This window comes from Microcaecilia unicolor, chromosome 4 (assembly GCF_901765095.1).
Source record: "Microcaecilia unicolor chromosome 4, aMicUni1.1, whole genome shotgun sequence".
NCBI classification, from domain to species: domain Eukaryota; kingdom Metazoa; phylum Chordata; class Amphibia; order Gymnophiona; family Siphonopidae; genus Microcaecilia; species Microcaecilia unicolor.
In genome coordinates, this window is record NC_044034.1 from 155,037,263 (window position 1) to 155,053,962 (window position 16,700).

Here is a 16,700-nt window from a genome sequence, read left to right on the forward strand (position 1 = left end):
AGGATCTCTAAGGGAGTAATAGGGAGAGTAGATGGTATGGCTGGGCAGACTGGATAGGCCATATGGACTTTATCTGCCTACATTTTTCTATGTTTCTGTGTTTCAGAATACCCACAATGAGTTTGCACGAGATAGATTTGAATGCTCTGCCTCCTTGGTATGTAAACTTATCTCATGCACATATCCTGAAAACGACTGGTTGGGTGTGCCCTAAGAACTGGGTTGAGAAGCACTGCTTTAAAGGTCATGCCAGGAGTGTTCCAAACTGGAATTGTGCCCTGTCCCCCATCACCACACCCCTCCCACCACTCACACACCTCTTTGGACAGCTCTGGGCCATATCCCAGCCTTATCTTTATTCTTCTCTGCTTATTTCGGTGCTCTGTGTTTTTCATAGAGAATTCCCGTGGTATTACTTGGTATCAAGCAAAAAAAAAAAAAAAAACTGGTTGAAACATTAAACATGAAATCCAACATTCAAAGGGCAACCAATATCCATCTTCTACACAAAGCTTTTACTCTTCTGTCTGATGTTCAACGGGTCATACAAACTGATTTCTGAAAGAAATGTATCTACTTTTTATTTTTATTTTCTGAACTACTGCTATTATTGACTTTTATGTCTCAAAAGTCTATTTAAGATATATAATTTCATTAGAAAATGCATGAAGTATGACCTCTGAGGAGTTATATAAATCCATGTTGGTTTGATATTCAGTTAACTTGGATTAAAAGCTGAAATGATTTGAGTCATGGGATGCGTTATCACCATAATATCTACATTAGACTGGGTATCACTGGAACTGGGCTCTGTTCAGGGACAGAGGACCAGGAGAAGGGTTCAATTGCCCCACTATAGCCTGCTGCTCTTCCTCTGTCCCCTTCATCATTTACACACACCAAGGTACCAGCTTGGACTTCAAGGGTCATGGACTTCAAGGGTCAGATTCAGGAAATGATGCTCAAACTTAGGTCCAACATATCCAGCACAAACTGAGACAAGTCTAAAGAAATAATGATAACTCACAATTAATAGCCAAACAGACACCCAAACACTGATACTTCAGGAGGTCTTTTACTAAGCGGTGGTAAGCCCAATGCAGACTTATCGCTTGCAAAACCAGAAGTATAGCTGGGCTACTCCAGCAGCCCGATGGTACTTCCTACTCTCAGCGTGCGCCATTTTCAGTGTTCACCTGGCAGTAATTGGGCAGTGCCACCTCAAAGGATGATGGTAAGTGTTCCCCCTCAAAATGGCCGCGTGGCAAGTTCTTCACTTGCCACATGGCCAGTTCTTTAAAAAAACACCAGCCTTTTACCTGCTGCAATAAAATGGGGCCTCAGCACGCATCAAAAACACACGCTGACCCCAGTGCAGGCCCCCTTGTTCTGCAGCTTAATAAAAGGACCCCTCAGTGCCTTACTGGAGTATTATGTTCATTCATTGCTCAAAAACCTCGGCTTTTTTTTTTAAATTTTGCAATACTTCTGCTTCAGTTTTCAATGTGCCTTTTAAACCTTGTGCTATAAAACTTTATACTGCAACCATTAAAACATTTATCAAAAAAGAAGAAATACTTAGCTTGTTACCCAACAAAGGTCCACTGTTTCTCTTATCAGGCTTCCTCAGGGGTGGTGTTTCTATTAGCATGATCTTAACACTGCAATTGTAGATACACCGCCAAAAATTGAGAGGCTTTCAACCAAATGGTCTTCTCCAATCCAATTCTAAAGAAGGTTCCAATTCAATATCATAAAGGCACATTGAAGATTGAAGCACAAGTATTGCAAAATTAAAAAAAAAAAAGCCAGAAGATTTTTGACCAATGAATGAACATAATACCCCAGTAAGGCACTGACGTGTTTGGATGTCTGTTTGGCTATTAATTGTGAGTTATTATTTCTTTGGACTTGTCTCAGTTTGTATTAGATATATTGGATCATTATTGATCAGCTCTTAAAAAGCTTGGAAAACACAGGTATCAGACTGTCACACCTGCCTTTTTGATCATATGTCCCCTTTACTAAAATAGCACCATGGTTACCTGTGGAGTATAGGATTACTTCAAACTCACACTACTTACTTTCAAGGCTTTTAGGATGGGTACACCTGACTATCTCTCCCGCTTTATTATCCCCTATTCACTTGTGGGGGTATTCCGTTCTTTAAATGATCACCATATGGTTCTGCCAAGTCCCAGACTTGCCCAACTTGAAACAACCAGGCACCACACTTACTTTCTTCTTTCTCTCACCTAACACTTGGAATTCATTGCCCCTTGCCCTTTGTAGTGACTCTTCTCTCCCCAGCTTCTTTAAGGTAAATTTGAAAGCCTGGCTTTTCAGACAAACCTTTGGAGGTTAGGGCTGGCTTAAGGCTGCTATCATTTGAATCAGGTTTTGGTTTTCTCTGTGTTTGATTGAGTAATGTGCGTTCTTATACCTTCTTTTGCATGATAACACCCTTTCGTATCAAATTTTGGGAGTTCCTTTTCTTTTCTTTATGTATTTACGTTTTTTGATTCTGTACACTACTACTCTTTCCAGGCTGTTGGAGCAGTTTAGCAAATCTAAATAAACATAAAATCTTTTCTCCATTTATGACTTTACTTACATTTAGGCACCAGGAAAAATCCACGCCGAGCGCTGTTCTGTAAAGGATGCTCCGGGCTGAGTACCATTTATAGAATAGCGCTTATAGCGGATTCCTGCACCCAAGGATTTACACAGTTGAAATGGTGTAAATCCTGGTGGGTCATTATATTCTACTAGTAAAAAAGGCCCGTTTCTGACACAAATGAAATGGGCACTAGCAAGGTTTTCCTCAGAGTGTGTATGTTTGAGAGAGTGAGTGTGAGAGTGACTGTGTGAGAGAGAGAGAGAGTGAATGTGCGAGTGTGTGTGTGTGTGACAGAGAGAGAGTGAGACTGGTTGCGAGTGTGTCTGTGTGAGAGAGAGTGTGTGTGTGAGAATGAGAGTGTGTGCGACTGCGTATCTGAGACACAGTGAGTCTGAGAGAAAGTGTGTTTCACACAGATACAGTGTGTGTGAGAGAGTGTGTGTGATACAGTGTGAGAGAGTATTTGTGCGATACACAGACTCTCTGTGAGCAGCCACCTATGTCCAGTGACCCTTCTCTCTCCCCTGCCCCCCTCCAGCCACCCATGTCCAGTGACCCTCCTCTCTCCCTGCACCCTCCAGCCACCCATGTCCAGCGACTCTTCTCTCTCCCCTGCCCCCCTCCAGCCACCCATGTCCAGCGACTCTCCTCTCTCTCCTGCCCCCCCTCCAGCCACCCAGGTTGTCTAGCGAACGCTTCGGGGCAGACAGGAAAGATCCCCAGTCTTGCCTGCCCGCTGCCGGCACTGACCCTCCCCCGTTGCCGGCACTGACCCTCCCCCATTGCCGGATCGCTCTTCAAAATGGCCGCTGAGACTTCCAGCAGCAGCCTCGTGAGACTTCTGCTGAAGTCTCGGCGGCCATTTTGAAGAGCGATCCAGCAGCGGGGGTCAGCACCGGCAGCGGGCAGGCAAGACTGGGGATCTTTCCTGCCTGCCCCGAAGAATTTGCTAGACAACCTGGGTGACTGGAGGGGGGCAGGGGAGAGCGGTGACCTTGGGGGGGTGGAGGGGGGAGCAGTGGCTGCGGTGACCTCGGGAGGGGAGTGGAGGGGGGAATGGTGGTGACCCTGGGGGGGTGGAGGGGGGAGCGGTGGCGACCTCGGGAGAGGTGGATGGGGGAGCGATGGCAATCCTGGGGAGGTGGAGGGGTGAGCGGCGGTGGCGGCGACCTTGGTGGAGGGGCGTGGTGGTGAGGGCAGCGAGGCGGGGCCTCGTGCAGCTGTCATGTGGTTGGTCAGTGCTGCGTGTGACGTCAGCCTGGGCTTCGGAGCCTAGCAGACCAACTCTGAAGAAATCCACGGACACAGGCAGCCAGACGCATAGAACGCTGAAGGTGAGAATTATTATATAGGATAACACTGCACCTAAATAGTTGAATGACCCTGGCTCACGTATGCCCCTTCCATGGCCACACCCCTTTTGGGTTGCACTGAGGCACTTTGGGTGCATAGCAAACAAAGCACATAGGCAGATGCACGCGTGAATCCAAATTAGTGTCAATTAACTCCAATTAACATGTTGTTAGCACCCAATGGACTAATTAACTTATGCATGCATTTGGGCTAAAAGTTGTGTTCTCCCCATTAAACATTATCCTGACTGGGAAAGTCGCTTTCTCAGATTGAAATAGACTTTCTGAGATCAGCCTTCCTGTGCCAGTTTACTTCTGAGGGGCTCGAGCTGCACTAATAACGTGACTTCTGACTTAACTTCTCTTGCTCTCCTGTGAAATGCAGGGATGTGTCTCTCTAATGCAGCTGCTTAGTCAGTAGACAGAGTCTCTCTTCTTTTTTTTATTCCCCTGCCCTATGGGTGTGACTGATTCAGCCTCCCTCCCTGTTATGTCACCACTTTGATTCCTTTGAATCAGAATAAAAAGTCCTGCAAAGTTGAGAGCCTCAGTCCCCACCGATCAGGGAGAGTCGTCGTGTTCATTGTCCAGCCTGCAGGATCTTTTGCTTGCCACATTATACTTCTGGGGAGACAATGGCCCGGTTCCTCCTCGTTTTCATCTTTGGACTATGCTGGCTGCACATTTCCCAGGCGGAGATAGGTGAGTGCTCGGCTCGGACTGGAAGACTTTTGTTAAATTCACGCCTGTAAGCACAGCTGCTGGTTTGTAGCCATCCAGACAGCCAAGCTTTTAAACCCTCTGCTTTCCTTTGTGCCACTTTGCACACGTTTTTCATTCAGTTTTCTTGTGAGCAATTCACAAGAAAAAGGTGACGGAAGTGCAATTCAAAGCATTGGTTTCTTTTATGCGGGAAAACGATTTTGTTTGTGAATACTGTGCTCTGAGCTGGATTTGTTACACCAAATGCTGGATTAAGAAACTTTACATGGAATAACGGAGAGCACTTTGCTGAGGCGCTAATGATGTAGAGCTGCACAAACTTCAAAAAGTTCTTGGCACAATTTATTGTCTGTGAGGCTGTCTATACCGGGAAATACGGCACTCGGTGGCTAAGGGAGCCTGGTTTCTCTCGTCCCTTCCCCTTGTGCTGTAGAGCAGGTCTCCTTTCTGCAATCCTCACTATAAACTTTGAGAAAGGAGATATACAGTACATGTAGTCAGGGCATAGAATAAGCCCATTCTCTGCTGGGTAACTCTACAATGGACTCATTGGGGTAGTTTGCCAGCTCACTTTGGGGGGGGGGGGGGGGGGGGGGGACTCATATTGGCAGTGGAGGGGGGAGGGATCGATTCAATATTAGCACTGGCAGCATTTGGAGAGGCACCCCACCCCACCCCACATCCATCCCAAACTAGGGGTTTGAATGGGTTGGTGAACTTAAAATTTAAGAGCTATGCCGAGTGTGAAATAAGCCAGTTTAATCTTTACTGCCTGCGGTGCAGCTCCTAATACTTCTGTAAAGTCTTCTAGGATCCCTGCTGACCAGAGTTGTTTCTAAACTTAGAGCAGTTTGTTTAAAAAAAAATCTTTAACCACAGAAACAATTTTTTTTAAACGTCTGTCAAAAGCTCGCATTAGTTCCAGGCACGCACTGGTGATGCACAGTGAAAGCTGAACGGGGCACGCGCAGAGTTCCACAGAACAAAATGGCATCAGCTCTGGCAGAGGTCCATTGGCCTGCAGGTGTGTTTAGGCAGGTTTCAGTCAGCTCCTTGAAACCAAAAGAAAAACATGTTCTTCCCATACATCTCTCCCAGTGGAAATGTGTCTGCTTGCTTAATAACTGGCACCTCATTCTGAGAAAAGAAATGCTTTTCCGGGGCATTGATTTTTCATGTGGGGAGGGACCCTAGACATGTCTAGATCTACACAGGCTAGCAGAGCAGATTAAACAATAATCAATAGCCTGATTTGTTTTCCTCTGGCTTTAAAGAAGGTGGAACTGACAGCACAGAAAACCATCAGCAACACTGCAGGCTCCATGGACTAAACATTCCCCCCCCCCCCCCCCCCAGTCTGCCCTATTGAAATAGTGCATATCCTACCTGACCAGCTTAACCTTCTCATTCCCACTGCAAAGAAGCCTCTTCATTTACACCTATTTCCAAGCGTTTATCATCCTTTCTATTATATCCATATCTGTCCCTTCAGTATACTTGTCTAGAACTTGCTGCTGGAAGAATTTAAAGTGTTGCTACAATATCCTACCCCTCTCCCATCGCTAGAATATACATATCCAGGTCCTTAACTCTAAGTGTTCAACATTCAGCGCTCTCCCCTAGCCTACAGTAACTCACTGGTCTCCCAGTCAAGAGAATGACTCAGACTGGTTTGAAATGGCCACTCCCTGATGGAGCCTATAATTCTGCAAGACACTTTGCCGTCCTCTTTCATAGGAGCAATTCTCTAAATTTCAGTGCCACCAAGACCAGAACCCTTCCTGCTCCTATTTTTTGTCTGTACAGGACCACATCCGACTTCAGCAAGTCATTGAGCGGGATTGTTAGTGGAAGCTAAAAGGTCTGGGCAGCTTCCTAAAGGAAAAATTCATAGACCATTATTATATTGACTTGGGGAAAATCCACTGCTTATTTCTGGGATAAGCAGCATAAAATGTATTGAACTTTTTCAGGATCTTGCCAGGTATTTGTGACCTGGATTGGCCACTGTTGGAAACAGGACGCTGGGCTTGATGGACCTTTGGTCTGTCCCAGTGTGGCAATAGTTATGTACTTATGTAAGCTTCTTTTATATCCTAGGATGCATCCTGACCAGATCCTACTGCCTTGTCTGCTTTCAGTTTTGATAATCTCATCTGGAGTCTGTCTTCCATAAATGGACTAGGGCCCACTAGTCTTCCAGTTATGCTCCTGATGCTTCTCTCAATCCCTTACCCTGGTTTTCCTAATTACCTTCCCCGATGTCCACAGTTTTACAAGTAATGCTTCCCCATTCTCCTCCTTCTCCTATAATCTCTTGTGCCTTAGAAATACTAATCTTTTATGCCTTTTCTGTTTCAGCTATTTCTCTCACAAATACCTGCTTATTTTTCCTTTGTTCTTCTCCTACCCAAAAGGTCAGTTAATGTTTATAATGGTTGCTTTTAGTTTTGAAAGCCATAATGTTCTCAGCATGTATAATATAAACCCAGCAGGTCTGAAATCGAAAAGTTTGGCAGGTAACAATATTTTCTTAAAGGTACAGGCACTATCAAAATCTTAACCTACTTAGAGGACTGCTTCCATTCATATGAAATTTTATTCTTTTGGCGACTAAACATGCAATTAGCTGTTAATTCCTCAGACACCATCCTGCCAATTCAGAAAAGTTAAAAGAAAGTTTGATGCTGCTGTATTTCAACTTGTAGTTTTCATCAGAGATAATTTCCATCTCTGTTACTTGTGTTAATGTGGTACCTTTGGAAAATATCTCTTACAATGTACAGTAGTTTGAGAAATTTCTGTTCAAACTGGTGCAAAGGGTAGATTTTAGGGACACATTTGAATTCTGGGTCTGTTTTAATTTGTTTACGGTCCTCGATCCTATCACTAGGGGCCATGTAGTACTTCCCCATCTTAACTAAGCTGACAATCCTGACGTTAAGGGTTTCCACCTTTCTGTGGTTCATCTCTGCTTTTGCCCTGTTATTAAACCACTCCTGTCTGGTCATCACTTGACCACAGAGGAGCATGATTCACTACAATGGCAACAAGACCTTCCCAGTTTTTGAATTTCAGACCCAGTGCTGGTCTCATAGTACATAAGTACATAAGTAGTGCCATACTGGGAAAGACCAAAGGTCCATCTAGCCCAGCATCCTGTCACCGACAGTGGCCAATCCAGTTCAAGGGCACCTGGCACGCTCCCCAAACGTAAAAACATTCCAGACAAGTTATACCTAAAAATGCGGAATTTTTCCAAGTCCATTTAATAGCGGTCTATGGACTTGTCCTTTAGGAATCTATCTAACCCCTTTTTAAACTCCGTCAAGCTAACCGCCCGTACCACGTTCTCCGGCAACGAATTCCAGAGTCTAATTACATGTTGGGTCTCTTGTACCTGAGGTCTTTCTAATCGCATGAAGAACACTTCTGCAAAGGAATCCAGGATCTCCCTGCTCCCAATAGGAGCAGCTATCTTCCAAGTAGTCGAGGGCAAATTTCAAAGGCATTTCCATGCACAAAACAGGGTTTTAGAAGTGGAACAAGGGTTTTCAAAATTCCACCTACATGATTAGTTACACAGAAACAGAAAAAATAAAGACCGTATAGCCTATCCATTCTGCATATCCATGCCATCTACTATCCCTTCTCCCTAAGAGATCCCATGCGCATATCCCATGCTTTCTTTAATTCAGATATAGTCCTCATCTCCACCACCTCCACTGGAAGATCGTTCCATGGATCTACCACCCTTTCCACAAAGAAGTATTTCCTTAGTTTCCTTCTGAGTCTGTCCCCTTTCACCTTCATCCTATACCCCCTCATTTCAGAGTTTACTTTCAGTTGAAAGAGATTTGCCTCCTGTCCATTTATGCCACAGTGATATTGAAAAGTCTCTACCACATCTCTCCTCTCTCATTTTTCTTCCAAAGTCTACATATTGAAGTCTGCAATTTAATAATGGAGGCCATTATGTGTATATAACAATAAATACAAATAAAAACCTTTGTATTGGGGGAACTATTTCATGGGATGGGTTGGGGCTGAGAATGGACTCCCACTCATATCTTTGTATTTACAAAAATACCATAGTATGAGCATAAGTGAACTACTAGCCACAACCACATCCTGCGACATAGACATGAGTAGTCATAGAAAAAGTAAAAAACCCCTTTCCTTACAGTGGGGAACCAAACTAACCTTCACCCCGGCCCCTCTCCCAAGTTCTGTAGTTGTGTGGAACAAAATGTAGGCTGATTGGCTGAGTCGAGGCCCTGGTCGTCTCCCCCCACCATTCCACCTTTTTTGCTCACACCAACTTGTATGCATTTGTTCTGACTCTCTCTATATATATATCACAACAGTTAGCTAGCAATTCTTTGTTTCTATTGTTTCTAGAGTAATCCACAGTACCTTCTCTGTATATGCTAACTTTCTGTTCTTTTATGTTATACTAGCCGTTGAGCCCGTCCAAGCGGGCTAGTTTTGGAATGGGGGGGTTCCGAGCCCCCCCCACGGGTCGCCGCCGCCGCCGCCCCTCCACCCGGCCTGAGCACTGTCTTTATTGAACTTACCAGTAGAGACTTCCCGCTCTGTCCCGCCCCCGTCATCACGTATTGATGCGGGGGCGGGGCAGAGAGGGAAGTCTCTACTGCGCATTTGCGAGTGAGTACACCACTCACCTTTTATATGTTTGATTGATTTCCTGTAAAGTGTTACTTCTATTGCTCCCTTGCTACCTACGCTGTCTCTTCTAAGCAAAGCATAACCTGGTATGGCTAAATCATGGACAAAGTTCTTATTCTATCATATCTCTGTAATAGGAACAATATCAGGCATTTCTTATCCTTTCCCTGCGAGACTCATTGGAATGCTTTTACGTTTCATATATTCTGATATGCGCCATCATTTGCTCATTTCTGATCTGAAGAAGAAGGTATTGACTTCAAAAGCTAATTAAAAAATGTATTTAGTTAGTCCAATAAGAAAGGTATCATCTTATTTTCTTTTCTTTGTATTGTTTTGTTTCTATGTATTATCTGGACCTCAAACCTTCATACACAGGGCTTCAAAATAATTGGTTACAGTCTATCTACTAAACCCATGTAATCTAGTTGTCTCTGTAACTAAAGAGGAACTTCATCCACTATTACTCACTGGTACCATGTGGTCTGCTACTTATGAAGATAAATGTAGGCTGGTAAAAATAGATACACTGTGGACATTATTCAATACATACGCTTTTTACTGGTACAGAATAATTTTGCATTTTAGCCAGCTCTTGTCATTCTTGTTACTGTTGTATTAATATCTACAGAAGTGCCTATCCTAAATATCCCAGACAACCTTAAATTCAACTGCAGCATTATAAGCCATGGTAGTGTACACCCCAAGCAGTCATGTGATCATGTCTATTCATTTTCCATCAATGATAAGACATGCGTGCATTGAAAATCTAAGCCTGCTTTGGCCTTTTCATGTGCCGTTCAGTAAATGCCAGGCACTTTGCTTCTCGGTAAGCTAGCCAGGGCTGGAATTTCATTGGCATCCACCATTGTACTAGCTGGGAATCTCATGGATACAGTTATTCTGCTGAAAGAATAGGACTGTATTTTGTTTTTGAGGAAGCTCATCTGACACAAGCTTTGTAAGGTACATTATACATGTGTAGATAGTTAAATAGATTGACAGATATTTGTATACTTTATTTATACAGTCATATGCATTTTAAATCATTTAGGGGTATGCAGGCCTTATGTGTATTGAGACAGCCAAACTCTTGTTTTCTAGCTGATTGCAACATCACTGTAGGATCTAGCATGTTTCATATTGTCCACTTTCCTAGGAATTGTGAGTTGAGAAAGGTAAAGGCGGACTTGCCAAGTTTTACCCTGCCTGTTCATGTGACAATATTAGGCAACCAGCTAACCTGTGGGTTATAGCATCTCTCCGTCTTGTAACTTAATTACATTTCAGATTGGCTCAAATCTTCTTTTTCAGGCTGTCATTACTAATAACAAATCACATGCATTAACATGTAAGCAACATACTGCAATTCTTTGAATGCATCACTATTAATTTATATAAATATTTGAAGGCCCTAAAATAGTGCAGGACTTTTACATTAAGGATGACTTTGAGTCAAGAATTGAGACTGAATGCAAGTTGATTTTGTTTTTTCACATCTCTGATTATTCTCAGAGTCTGAGCTATTTGACTTAGCTATAGCAGTGGTGCATAAGAACATAAGAATAGCCATACTGGGTCAGACCAATGGTCCATCTAGCCCAGTATCCTGCTTCCAACAGTGGCTAATCCAGGTCACAAGTACCTGGCAGAATCCCAAATAGTAGCAACATTCTGGAATCCCAAAGAGTATCAAGATTCTGGAATCCCAACGAGTAGCAACAATCCATGCTACCAATTCCAGGGCAAGCAGGGGCTTCCCCCATGTCCATCTCAATAACAGACTATGAACTTTTCCTCCAGGAACGTGTCCAAACCTTTTTTAAATCCAGATATGTTAACAGCAGAAAGACATGCTATAAGATATTTTCATATCTGTCAAATTATGACCATGCCTCATTCATTGAATCTAAAAGAACTGCTACAAGAACATTTCACTTATTAGAATATTTGCATTGAGTCTTATGGGAAGCATATTATGACTTCTCAGAATACTATAAAAAAAGGCAAATTGAGGTGTAGGAAATCAAAATATTTGTTCTTGAACAGGCTGATCCTGTGAAGGTTAAAAAGGGAAGCAAGATAATGGTTTTTACCATCCCATACAATTGCACATTGATGTCTGATGCAAGTGGTCCCTTCATTACAATTTAGAAAGACTGGTGACAGGGTACCTTTGAAAATTCATTGTTCATGATCACTATTAAAATTGGATGACTTGTTTAAGCTTTGTGATTGCATGTATTGACAATGATAATGATATGCCATAATTTAGTCAAGAACAAGTTAGCTCAAATTCAGCTAATTAAAACAATGGCTATAAAATTATGTCAGACTCAGAAATATGGAGCAGTAACAGTATTGGGCCACAGATGGAATAACAAGGTGCAGCCAAAATTCATTGGAATACCCGACACATCCCTTGTTTCAGCAAATAAATTGTTTCCTCTTAGTTTCAGCTCTGCCTTGTTGTTTCATCTGTGGCCCGATACACTGTTACTGCTCCATAATCATGTGTGTTGCTGTTTTACACTCAGAAATATGGCAACGGCGTACTATTGTTGAAAGATCATTGGTTGTCAGGACCTAGTCTTATTAAGATTCTCATCTTGGCTTTCCAAACAATTCAGAGTACCTCTGTTTGGCAAGTAGGCTATCACCATGCACTCCTTCTCGTGCTCCCTCATCAGCCAGCTAAAGTTTGCTGTCCCTTCTCCAACCAGTGTTTGTCTTGAATCAACTAGACGCACAGCCTGTTATGTCGTTCCATTACTGTGGAACTCTTTGCTATTAGTGTTGTGCTTGGAGATCTATTATGCATGTTTTAAAGCCAAACCAAAGGCATGGTTATATGCCCAGGCCTTTGGTTAGACTAATATCAGTAAAGGGACAGGGAAACTCACCATAAGGGATCTTTCTGCTTATTATGTGTTTTGTAATTGTCATCTTGGGATTTTATGTATAATTGTAATAGTTCTTATGTTCTATTTTAATATTGTAAACTGTTTTGATGTTTGATTTGGAAGGCAGTATAGTAAGCACGATAAAATAAACCACAGTAGCAGAGAGGAGAATCCCAGATCAGTATTTAATAGCTAGAATAGTCCCACCATATCAGCTGTAATACCAGTAGCAGCTGGCAAAAAATTTCCCTGCTCCTTTCTAAGCCAACCCCACCCAAAAAAACATGACTGAGGAGCTGGGAAATGGCGATCCAAAAGGAAACCAGAAGTACAGATACCATCACAACTTGCTAGCAGGACTGCATGACTGGTGGATCTGTCAGGGAGCAGGTCTAAAGAGAGGGGGTGCAGGGGGGCTATATTCCCCAGGCCCAGACTCCAAGGTGGACCTGGCACCAGCAAGGCTTCTGGAGGCAGGCAAAAGGTTCTGCTCCCTCAGTCTGTCTCTCTCCTGCTGCTGTGTGTTGGGACCCGGGTGATTGCGTAAAGCAATAAACCGGGTCCTGGCATACAGGAGCAGGAGAGAGACAGACCAAGGGAGGAGCAGACATAGGAAGGTAAGGGGCGGGATGCTGAAGCGACCCGAGTGGGGAGAGGGCAGCGGCGGCTGTAGCGGCCCTGTCAGGGAGAGTCTCTTCTATCAGCCTGAGCTTTTCCACTGGTAATTTATTTATTTATTTGTTACATTTGTACCCCACATTTTCCCACCTATTTGCAGGCTCAATGTGGCTTACATAGTACCGTAATGGCATTCGCCATTCCGGCTGATAACAAATACAGGTTGTAATGTGGTCTGATGAGGTAGGTGTGTATCAGGCAACAGGAGGGTCGAAGGGAATGTAGGTTATATATTGTCCACTAAGATCATTGGTTATGCTGTGTTGCTGGGTTTGGGGATTTACGGTGAGTCGGTGGGGTAAACCTTTTTGAAGAGGTTGGTTTTTAGAGATTTCCTGAAGTTTAAATGGTGATGGATTGTTTTCACAGCTTTTGGTAGTGCATTCCATAGTTGTGCACTTATGTAGGAGAAGTAGGATGCGTAAGTTGTTTTGTATTTAAGTCCTTTGCAATTTGGGTAGTGTAGGTTTAGGTATGATCGTAATGATCAGATTCTGTTTCTGGTTGGTAAATCTATGAGGTCTATCATGTATCCTGGGACTACACCATAGATATTTTTGTGTACCAGGGTGTAGATTTTGAAGGTAATCCTTTCTTTGATTGGGAGCCAGTGCAGTTTTTCTCTGAGGGGTTTGGCACTTTTGAATCGTGTTTTACCGAATATCAGCTTGGCTGCTGTGTTTTGGGCGGTCTGGAGTTTTTTTGTGAGTTGATCTTTGCATCCTGCGTAGATTCCGTTACAATGATCTGCATGACTTAGGACCATTGATTGTATTAGGTTTCGAGAAATTTCTCTCGGGAAGAAAGGCTTTAATCGTTTAAGTTTCCACATTGAGTAGAACATTTTCTTTATTATGGAGTTTACTTGAGTCTCAAGGGTAAGGTTGCGGTCGATTGTGACTCCAAATATTTTTAGGCTGTCTGAGGTAGGAAGGGTGTGTCCTGAGGTTTTTATGGTTATGGGTTTGTACTTGTTATGTTGAGATGAGAGGATGAGGCAGTGTTAAGTTTCAGTTGGAATGAGTTTGCCCAGGAGTCCATGATGTTTAGGCCGTCATTGATTTCATTGGTTATTTTTGTTAAGTCATGTTTGAAGGGAATATAGATTGTAACGTCATCTGCATAGATGAACGGGTTTAGGCCTCGGATAGGGATTTTGCTAGAGGGATCATCATTATATTGAAGAGTATTGGTGATAATGGTGATCCTTGGGGGACTCTGCAGGCTGCTATCCAAGGTGGTGATATGTTTGAGTTTGATTTTGCTTGGTATGATCTAGTGGTTAGAAAACCCTTGATCCAATTGATCACGTTTCCATCAATTCCAAAGTGGCCAAGGAGTCTTAGTAGTACATTGTGATTTACCATGTCGAATGCGCTTGACATGTCGAATTGGAATAGGAGTATGCTTTTACCTGTGGCTATTTCCTGCTTGAATATCGCCAGGAGAGTGACTAGGATAGTTTCAGTACTGTGGTGGGGGCGGAATCCTGATTGTGAGTCGTGTAGTATTGAGAACTTGTCCATGTATTCCGTAAGTTGTTTGGTTACCAGGCTTTCCATCAGTTTAACTACTAGTGGGATAGACGCAACTGGATATAGTTGGTGAGGTCGTTTGTGTTTTTCGTCGTGTCTTTTGGTATTGGGGTAAGTAGGATGTTACCATGTTCCTCGGGGAAGAGACCTTGTTGTAGCATGAAGTTAAGATGGGATGTGAGGTCTGCTGTGAAGCAGCTGGGGGCGGATTTAAGTAAATGACTGGGGCATGTATCCAGTTTGCAGTGGGAGTTGGCGAATCTATGAGTTGCTTGTGTAACTGATTCAATGGTGACGAGGGTGAGTGTTGTCCAGATGCGGTCAGCTGGGTATCCACCAGGGATTAGGTCCAAGTCGTTGATGAAGTTTTCAATGTCGGAATTGTTCTGAGGAAGTGTGCTGCGTAATTTTATTATTTTTTCGTTAAAGTAGATGGCAAATTTGTCTGCAGGTGGGGTGTCTGTATTGGTTGTGGTGATAGGGGTGGTGTCTAGTAACTTATTTACGAGTTGAAATGGTTTCTTCAGATCTTTGTAACCTGGTCCTATTTTAGTTTTCTAGTATAACCTTTTGGTTTGTCTGATTGCATATTTGTATTTTCTATGTATTTGTTTCCATGCCTTGAGTGTATGTTCATCTTTTATTTTTTTCCATGCTTGTTCAAGTTTCCTGGTTTGTGTTTTGAGTTTTTTTTTAGTTCGTCATTGAACCATGGTATCGAGTTTTGTCTTCTTGATGTTCTTGTCTTTAAGGGTGCTATTTTGTTTAGTACGTTTCTGCATCTATCCTCCCAATGATTGATATAATGTATGGAGTCCGTTCGTGTTGACCATTCATTGTCGTATATCATTTGCTAGAATGCTTGTGGGTCTATTTACCCTCTCGTGGTGTAGGTTGTATGTTTTGGTGTATGGTTTAGTCCTTTTTTCCACCAGTCTAGAGATAGGTTCATTTTGTAATGGTCGGTCCATGGTGTTTCTGACCATTTGATATCAGTTATTAGTAGGTTATGATTCGTGGACGGTTTGTATGACATGAGATCCAGGGTGTGTCCCTTGGTGTGGGTAGCTTACATGTGAGGCCATTTTAGCTCCCAGAATTGTAGAAAGTCTTTGCATTCACGTAAGTTGGTGGAGTTGGGGCCTTCTAGGTGAAGTTTTATGTCACCTATTATTAGTGTATTGGAGTTGTTTACACAAGTATTTGAGATGAAGTCCGTGAAGATTGGCTGGTTTTCGTTCCAGTTACCGGGCAGTCTGTAAAATAGGACACAGTTCAGAAGATCGATCAGGGATTTGTTATGAATTCTGAATGAAGCAATTTCTAGTTGGGGTGTTATGGATTCGGCAGTGATTTTGGTGGTGAATTGGGTTCAGTAAATTAGTGCTAAGCCTCCACCTCTCTTTCCCAATCTGGTCCAGTGAGTGATTTTGTAGCCTGGGGGATACAGTTTGAGGATTATGGGGTCCTTTTGATTGTGTATCCAAGTTTCAATGATGAAGATTAGGTCGAGGTTTTCTAAACTGATCCAGTCTGATATTGTTGTTTTGCTGATTAGTAATGTACCTATTCTCTGAATTTCTTGATCTTCGGTATAATGTTTGTATGAGTTCTTGCAATTTTTAGCCACTTTAGTTGACAGCAGTGGGGATTTTCTGCCAGTGCCAGATTACAACAGATCAGTAATCTGAAACTTTTTGCTACTTGCTTCCTTTTTCTCATTGCAACTGAGGTGGAAAGGGGAGGCCGCCACTTGTACCTTTTTTCTATTTCTTTTTTTCTTTTTTTGTTAAAGCAAATCACCATTGGTTGATGATTAAACATGAAATTACATAAATTCAACTGAAGTAGCAAGGAAGGGGTACTTTCCCTTTTCACTACATTCTCAGTTTTTAGAGGTTGCTAATTAATATACAGAACAGAAAGAAACTGATTGGATTTTTATGCATGGTTCAGAGTTACATTGAAGCAGTAATTCTTATACAGTGACACAGTCAAAGGTGGAGAACAGAATAACATTAAATTTATAACAGAGTGCCTAGTTTAAGACGCAAGAAGGCAGCATCTTAGGCTACTAGTTTATAGACATATAGGTGCTTTTTTGTGTTCAAAACTTTTTATCAAATTTCTGTGCATCAAAAGTGCTTGCAGAAATGTCAAAAATTGTGCCTACATTACAAGCACAAACATTTGCACCTGC

At 42.7% G+C, this 16,700-nt stretch overlaps 1 protein-coding gene across 1 annotated transcript in view; it reads left to right on the forward strand.

Annotated features, from left to right (window-relative positions):
• The first annotated feature begins 4,489 nt into the window (after positions 1–4,489).
• CD44 (CD44 molecule (Indian blood group)) overlaps positions 4,490–16,700 on the forward strand; it is a 132,327-nt gene continuing 120,116 nt past the window's right edge. Inside the window, 1 exon segment of the mRNA XM_030202432.1 lies at positions 4,490–4,674. Coding sequence (XP_030058292.1) covers positions 4,608–4,674 — 67 coding nt within the window. The 5' untranslated portion in view covers positions 4,490–4,607.